This window comes from Gekko japonicus, unplaced genomic scaffold (assembly GCF_001447785.1).
Source record: "Gekko japonicus isolate JY-2015 unplaced genomic scaffold, Gekko_japonicus_V1.1 scaffold5975, whole genome shotgun sequence".
Taxonomy (NCBI): domain Eukaryota; kingdom Metazoa; phylum Chordata; class Lepidosauria; order Squamata; family Gekkonidae; genus Gekko; species Gekko japonicus.
The window spans coordinates 24,206-32,024 of record NW_015172189.1 but is presented as its reverse complement, the minus strand read 5'-3'; the positions used below and the strand labels follow the sequence as shown (position 1 = coordinate 32,024).

The 7,819-nt window shown below is 45.1% G+C and overlaps 1 protein-coding gene across 1 annotated transcript; it reads left to right on the top strand.

Annotated features, from left to right (window-relative positions):
• Positions 1–569: 569 nt before the first annotated feature.
• On the top strand, positions 570–6,886 carry HSBP1 (heat shock factor binding protein 1). Its single transcript, XM_015421053.1, has 4 exons — positions 570–692; positions 3,725–3,791; positions 4,927–5,043; positions 6,385–6,886. The coding sequence occupies exons 1-4, from the start codon at positions 648–650 to the stop codon at positions 6,393–6,395; spliced, it is 240 nt and encodes a 79-aa protein (XP_015276539.1). The 5' UTR covers positions 570–647; the 3' UTR covers positions 6,396–6,886.
• The last annotated feature ends 933 nt before the right edge of the window (positions 6,887–7,819 follow it).

Genomic DNA, 7,819 nt, shown 5'->3' with positions numbered 1-7,819 from the left:
TCGAGCAAGGGGACCTTTACCTTTACCTTTTTAAGTGGCTTCTGGACTCGAATCTAACTCTATGACCATTTGCAATTCCAGGAGATCTCTAGGCCCCATCTGGAGGTTGGCAACATTAATCCCAGCTGCTACTGAATCGGGATATGAGGTGGTACGGCATTTATTTCCCCCCAAGACTACATTTCCCACAATGCTCTTGTAAAGCGATAGGGGACGACTAGAGCGGCACGAGGTTACAGTCACCTACGCCGTTTCCGGTGTACAACTGTGTCTCCCAACGGAGACGGCAATCCATTTCATACTTTTTTATTAGGCACATACTGGAGGGTATAGCCGATGTCTCACTATAGAGACGCCAGTGCCTAGAACGACACCACGGAGATACATGGCCACAGGCCACCTGGGATTTTTGACGGGATTTCGGCCTTTAGGGTCAGAATTGAATCGCTACATACAAAAAAAACTACATTTCCCAACATGCTTTGCTCTCCCCGTGACGCTCGCTCCCCGGGAGGGGGGGTTCTCGTTTGCCTCGCGAGATCTCGCAGGGATGCTGGACGGGCGAGAGGAAATCACCAGGCGCGGCCCGGAAGCACTTCGGAGACGGGCCTGAGCAGGAGACCGAGGGGGAGCCGGAGCGAACCAGGATGGCCGAGACGGACCCTAAGACCGTTCAGGACCTCACCGCTGTGGTGAGCGGGCCTCGGGGGCCCGAGGACAGCCGCGGGGGGTGACGGGAGAGCACGGAGTGGGCGCGGCCGTGAGGCGGTTGCCGTGGAGACCGGCTGTCAGGAGACCGGTGGCGAGATGGGGAGGGGGGCAGGGCCTTGGTTGCTATGGAGACGGGAGCGGCAAGGAGGAGGCGCCCGAGGAGGGAGGCTGGGGTTGCTATGGAGATGGGGAGGGGTGTGGAGGCAGGAGGACGTCGTTGCCATGGAGATGGGCGGGGCCCGCTGCTGGGGGAGAGAGGGGCTCCTACCTGCCTTGGGCTTGCGGGAGGCTCCGTGGCCTCATCCCACCCCCCACCCCAGCCAGGGTTCCCTCTAAGCTGAGTTGGTGTGCGCTAGCTTACAGTGTCTTAGCCTCCAGCGCACACATTTTTGTCTTAGGAAGGGATGGCTCCAGAGCAAACTAATTTATGCAGCAGCCAAATGGCTCACTCACAACTTTAATGCCAGTAGCTCAGAAAGTAGAATTTTTGCTCACAAGACTCCACAACTTACAGGGAACATTGCTCCATGGGTAAACCTGAGCAAACCAGTTTCGCTCGTTATGAGGCAGAAATAAAGAGATTTCATTGTTAACCTTCCCTGTCCATGGAATATAACAGGAAAGAATAAAATGGGGTTAAACTACATGAGGGATACCACGCAGTGACCTGAGTATACTGACTCTCATCTGCCAGGTGAGATGACTGGTTTTTGATTTTTACCTGGTGAGAAAGCCTGACATGAGCAGTGAGATGAGTCGCTAGAAGAAGAAAGATCAACTTTTATGGAAATGTGTAATGCTGGATGATGATAAAACCACACAAAAGGCATTGTCTGGGGTGGGGTTTTTTTTGTTTGTGGTTTTATTTCCCAGATGTCATCCTGGAAAAAAGGAAGACTCGCCCTCCCCCAGTCCAGGACTCAGTGATCTGCTGTGGAACAAAACAGACAGAACTTTTCTGCGTGCCCCCCCCTCCCCATGATAAAAGGCTCCTTTTAATTTTTCCCCGGGGGGAGTTTGGTAAAAAGTAGGAGGATCTTTCCTCTGACCTGGATAGCTCAGGCCTGCCTGATCTTTTCAAGTCTTGGATGCTGAGCGAAAGAACATCGGAAGCGCCCTGCTGGATCAGACCAGTGAGCAGTGTTCCCTCAAGCTGTGGAGTCTTGTGAGCAAAAATGCTACTCTGTGAGCTACTGGCATTCAAGTTGAGAGCGAGCGATTTGGCTAATGCATAAGTTAGCTTGCTCTGGAGCTACGTCCTTCCTGAGCTAAGGCAAAAATGTGTGAGCCGGAGGCTAAAAAACTAAGCTAGCTCACACTGCCCCAGCTTAGAGGGGACACTGCCAGGGAGCGTCCATCTAGCCCAGCATCCTGCCTCACACCGTGGCTAGCCAGCTCCTCGGGGGGGGGGAGAACAGCAGGGCGTAGAGGCTGAGACCTTCCCTTGAGGTTGTCTCCTGCCTCTGGGATTCAGAGGATCGGTGCCTCTGAAGGTGAAGGTTCTCCTCAGTCACCATGGTTTACCCTCCACGAATCCTTCTAATCCCCTTTTAAAGCTGTTTCTTCCTGGGGCCATCACAACACCCTCTGGCAGTGAATTCCACATTTTAATCAAGTTTGGTCTGGGTCAGTACTTGTATGGGCGACCTCCAAGGACGCCCAGGATTGCTACACAGAGGCAGGCAATGGCAAACTACCTCTGAATGTCTCTTGCCTTCCTCTTAATTTCTCCAAATGGTTTCCAGGAAGTACGTAAAACCATTTACAGTGGAAGGGTGCTTGACTCCATTTAGTGTATGACTCCGCCATGTGGTGCAGACATGCCGTAAAGCTACTTGGCACCTCCAAATTCCTGGGAGTTTTCTCCCATTGTTTTCGTGGGGATGCTAAATACAGTGGGGGACAAGATGGAGCCTGAGGTGATGCCATATCAAAAGTGCCATGGGGGCAAAAAGCAGCCCCCCAACCTTCTGAAACCTGCCATTGAGGGAAAGCAGAACCACCAGTCCCCCCCACTCCCAACCTACCAACCTCTCCTGGAGGATCCCATTGTGAGTAGCGCTGAAAGCCACGGAGAGACCTAGAAAACTTTTTTGCGTGGTCCTAAATGATAACGTTTTGTTCTAGTAAAAAAAGAGGGGGACACATTTTTTTGGTGTGATTTCAAAATTTCTAGGGACTGTACTTCTCTCTCCATTGCACTGATTCTGAGGGAGAGGGCAGTACGTGGTTGGAGGCTAGTTTCTCTGTCCTTCCCCACACTTTCATAACGGAGCAACATTCTTGTTGCCCTAGCAGACCTTAACGTGTCTGTGTGTGGGATTCCTAGAGGCCAGGGCTGTCCATGGATATTAGCTGTGACAAGACGGATAGAGCCTCCAAGGAACCTTACAGTGCCAGGCCCTGGACTCAGACAGCAAGGGAGGGCTGGTGAACTTTTTGTGGGCGCCCCAGCATCGTCCTGTTCAATTCTGTTTGATGCGGTAGGCTTGACTTGATTGGATTTTGGTTCCAGTTTCACAGTGTTCTTCTTAACACCATAGAGGAGGACTGTACAGCGATTTCCTTAGCCGGATTGGGTCCCCTTTCCGTGTCTCCCAGTCCTTTGCCCAAAATTCTCAGAAAGTTTATAATATGAAATAATCTCTCTCTTTTAAGGAATTTATGTAGTCCTTGCCTTAAACACGATATTGCCCAAAGTTCTTGGAGCCTTTTAAAGGGAAACGTCGCTTCTGATTAAACAGCTGAGATGGATTAAAATTCCCAGTAGATAGATTTAGGCATGTAGCCGTGTTGGCCTGAAGCAGCAGAACGTTTGAGTCCAGCGGCACCTTTAAGGCCCACAAAGTTTATATCTGGGCATCAGCTTTTGTGTGCATGTCCTAAAATTCCCAGTGTCAGACTTTCTCTGAACAAGATGCTTAATGTTGGTTAAGTTAAATGGGTGGCGGGGCCAGGGATGCCTGTGCTCTTGAATGATTTCTGTGACAAGCAGATCTTCTTTTCCCACCAGGTGCAAACCCTGCTGCAACAGATGCAGGACAAGTTTCAAACCATGTCTGACCAGATCATTGGCAGGAATATCCTTTGGCCTCGGAGTATGGAAATGCTGCTGTATTCCCCCCCACCCCCCACCTTACAACACCCTAGGTTTCTTGCTCCCGTAATAGACCTCTTACTTCCTCTGGTATATTGAAATCTCTGTGGCCTGCTGAAAGGATTTGATTCCCCACTCCTCCACTTGCAGCTGCTGGATGACCTTCGGCAAGCCAGAGTTCTGTCAGAGATGTTCTTAAAAAAGAGCCGTTTATGTCTGAGCTCTCTCAGCCCCGCCTACCTCACAGGGTGTCTGTTGTGGGGAGGGGAAGGGAAAGGAGTTTGTAAGCCGCTCTGAGACTTCTTCGGGTAGTGAAGCGTGGGGTATAAATCCAATCCTCTCCTCTCCTCTTCTTTTCTCTACATTAGTTCAGATTGAGAGCTTTAGTGATCCTTTAATATTAGTTTTTTTCCCCAGTCTTGGCTGTATTAAAACCTTACCTGTCCCCCACCCACCTCCACAATCTTGAGCTTTAAGAGTTGGATCCACTTGCTGATTTTGCTAACTTCTCATTAACATTTTATTGGTAGGATTAAAACAATAAAACAAATATAACAATAAAAATATACATAAAGGTCATAAGAACAGTTATACATTCAAACCAACACACTAATTACAAAAAAGTAAGCTTTAAAGAATGATACATTCTTCAATAAATCTTTGAACAAAGTAACTTATTTTAGCCTCAATTTGTAATTGATGCCTGTACTGTTTGTTGCTTTAGATACAACCAAGTGTCTTCTGCCCTCAAGAATATCTGTAGACATTCAATGATATATCTAACCCTATTAAACACAAAGTACTACCCACAAATCAAGTTTTACCAAAGCCTACTTACTATACTTTATTTGAACCATAAAAAATCCTCACAACCATTTAACATAGTTATCCCAGGATGCTGAGATAAATTTTTTTGTCTGATAGAGCTTCTAAAATTGGCATCCATTTAGCTTCGAACCCAAAATGTACGACGTTCCTTTTATTTCTGTTAACTTTATCAGTGATGCTTTCCATAATGAACTGATTTTGCTAGCTTCAGATCCCAGCACTTCTGTGTCAGTTTGTGGTCCTGGAAAGCTGCTTTTCCTCTGCATGGTTTTCCTTAACTGGGATCTCACTTGACGATATGAGCTGTCGCATTGACGACCTGGAGAAGAACATAGCAGACCTCATGACTCAGGCCGGCGTGGAGGAGCTGGACGGCGAGAGCAAGATGGCTGCGAACAAGGCTTCAAGTGAGAGCAACTTTGAAACGATTTGATGTCCGCAGACCACAGTGGGCAGGGATAGCCAGTCCTGAGCCGTGGCTGCCAGGGTACGGGCGAAACAGAACGGTTGAGGCCTTGCTCATTATCGGGGGTTTGCGCGAGAGGGGCATGTTGCACACTAGCCTCAGGGTGGCATGTTGCACACGTTAGCACCCCCATCTCTTTTCTTTTCCTCTTTTGACCGTTCTTGCTTGTAATAGGAGGAGAAAAATAGACATACATTGCTTGTAATAGGAGGAGAAAAATAGACATACATAGTTTTCAAGAAGGTGAAAGTGGGGCCTGCAGAACTAGCCAGACTTTCTCATTGGATTTTTTTTAATTTATTTTTTACTCTAAATAGCCACATTTCTTGACCAGTGTTTCAAATCTAAGAGTGGTCTCTTCTAGAGATGTAAAATTTCCGGACATTTTGAAGCTTGGAAAAAAACCCGTTTTTTTTCCAGTTTTTTTTCGGGGGAAAACGGAAATTTTGGGGGAAATTGAAAAAAATGCTACATTAGCATTTCTTTTGTCTTTCCCAGATTGAAAGTCATTCTGTTACTTTAGGAACATAAAATATGACTATGGACGTTTTTACTTGGCATGAAATGATCACAACTAGCATATTAAAAATATAGTGTATCCAAACAATGATTACAAATAGAATAGCCACCCACATGCAAAAACAAAACTGAAACCTTTTTATTTTCTTCTGACAATAGCACCTCCTAAAGGAAGAAATGCATCTTGTTCTTGCATTACAGAGTTCAGTTTGTAACCTAGGATTTGCACCACCATCTCTTTTCTTTTCCTCTTTTAACCGTTCTTGCTTGTAATAGGAGGAGAAAAATAGACATACATAGTTTTCAAGAAGGTGAAAGTGGGGCCTGCAGAACTAGCCAGACTTTCTCATTGGATTGATTTTATTTTTTTTTACTCTAAATAGCCACATTTCTTGACCAGTGTTTCAAATCTAAGAGTGGTCTCTTCCAATGTTTCCTCTAAGCTATGGAGTCTTGTGAGCAAAAATTCTACTTTGTGAGCTGCCGGCATTAAAGTTGTGAGCCAGCGATTTGGCTACTGCATAAGTTAGTTTGCTCTGGAGCCCTCCTTCCTGAGCCGAGACAAAAATGTGTGAGCCGGAGGGCTAAAAAATGGTGAGCTAGCTCACACTCACTCAGCTTAGAGGGAACACTGGTCTCTTCCCATTTTATGAACTGCATACTGGAAAGGATTTTAGCCAGAAGTGTATTTGACTGTAAACACAGGTATTTCTCGGCACCGAACCAGTCAATCAACACCTTTATCTTTTATTTTCATTGACAGCTTGCCAATAATCTTGGATGGGGTGTCGGAAGGAGAGATTTTTACCAGCTTACAGGGATTTCAAGATGGCATTTGTTTGGCTTTGATTTTTCAACGACTTGTGTGTAAAAGCATTTTTCTACCGCCATAGGTTATGCATTCCTAATGTACCTTGTATAGCTAGATTTGGAACCGTTTCTATTCTGATTTGTTGCCTTTTTGTGGATTTCACACAGTTCTTTTGAATGGTCACATTCTGTATGCTTCAGTTCTTAGAAATGCAGTTTTGATGGAGTTCAGCTAAAATACTAACGTTTGAATGGATTTTTGTGAAATCACATTCGGGGGTGGGGGGGAACCCCTTTCCTCTTAACGAGGTTTTCTGTTTAGTTCTTTTTGTAATTCTTTTCACTTGGGTGGCTAAAATTTCTATCCGCCTGAGCAGCAGATTTGTCATATGTGCATGAGACGATTTTGTGGAGTCAGGCACAAGAATAAAACTCAGTGTTCTAAAAACTGTCAGAGTGTAATGCATCGGTGGCGTGACTACAACATCAGCCATCCCGTTTAACACAACAAACAGTCTGGGCGATGGGCCACTATGAGCCATCTCTGCGTTATCATCAGTCCAAACATTTTGGGACTTCATGTAGTGACTCTGGGACAGCTAATATAAATATTAAGCTCGTGTTTCTTTTTTTTTTCTTTTTTTTTAACCAAAACATTTTTATTAGTTTTAACATTAAAGTACACCATAGCACAAACACTAAATCACAGGTTTTCTATACATAAGACAAATACTTTCAAATGTAACTTTGAATCAAACTATACAAACAGAAAGGCTTTAAAAGTCATACAATGTTTCAGCCAAGCAATAACAGTTTATATTTTGCGTTATAGATGGTTTTCCATTCAAAATTTTCAAAGGTAAGTTTGTCAATAATGGGATACCATTTCCCAGTGGGATTAAGTAGTTCACATTCATTTTGATCTGTGGTGTTGTAAATAGAAATAGTTTCATATATAAAATAGTTCCAGACTTTATATAACCAGACATTTATAGATGGAGGGTCTTTATTTTTCCATTTCAACGCTATGACATTCTTGGCAGCCGTTAGTAAAATATTGATTAACTTCTTTTGATTAGTTGAAAAATTCCCATCAGGCCAAAGATTTAATAACATAAGTTTCGGATCCAAAGGAATATCATAACCTGTGAGGGAAAAGATTTTAGATTTCACTTCTGACCAGAAATTTAAGATATGTTAAGATATGTTAAGCTCGTGTTTCGACCCACCCAAGCCGCCACTGCCACAGACATTAATCTGAGCGTGAGAGAGAAACCCAGTTAAGAGAGGTAGCTAATCAGAGAGTTTGCTAGCGTGAGGTACCATGAAAAAAGGCCCACCTTGGAGAGATGCCACGGAAGCAGACCAGAGCGGCCAAGTCTAGGCAT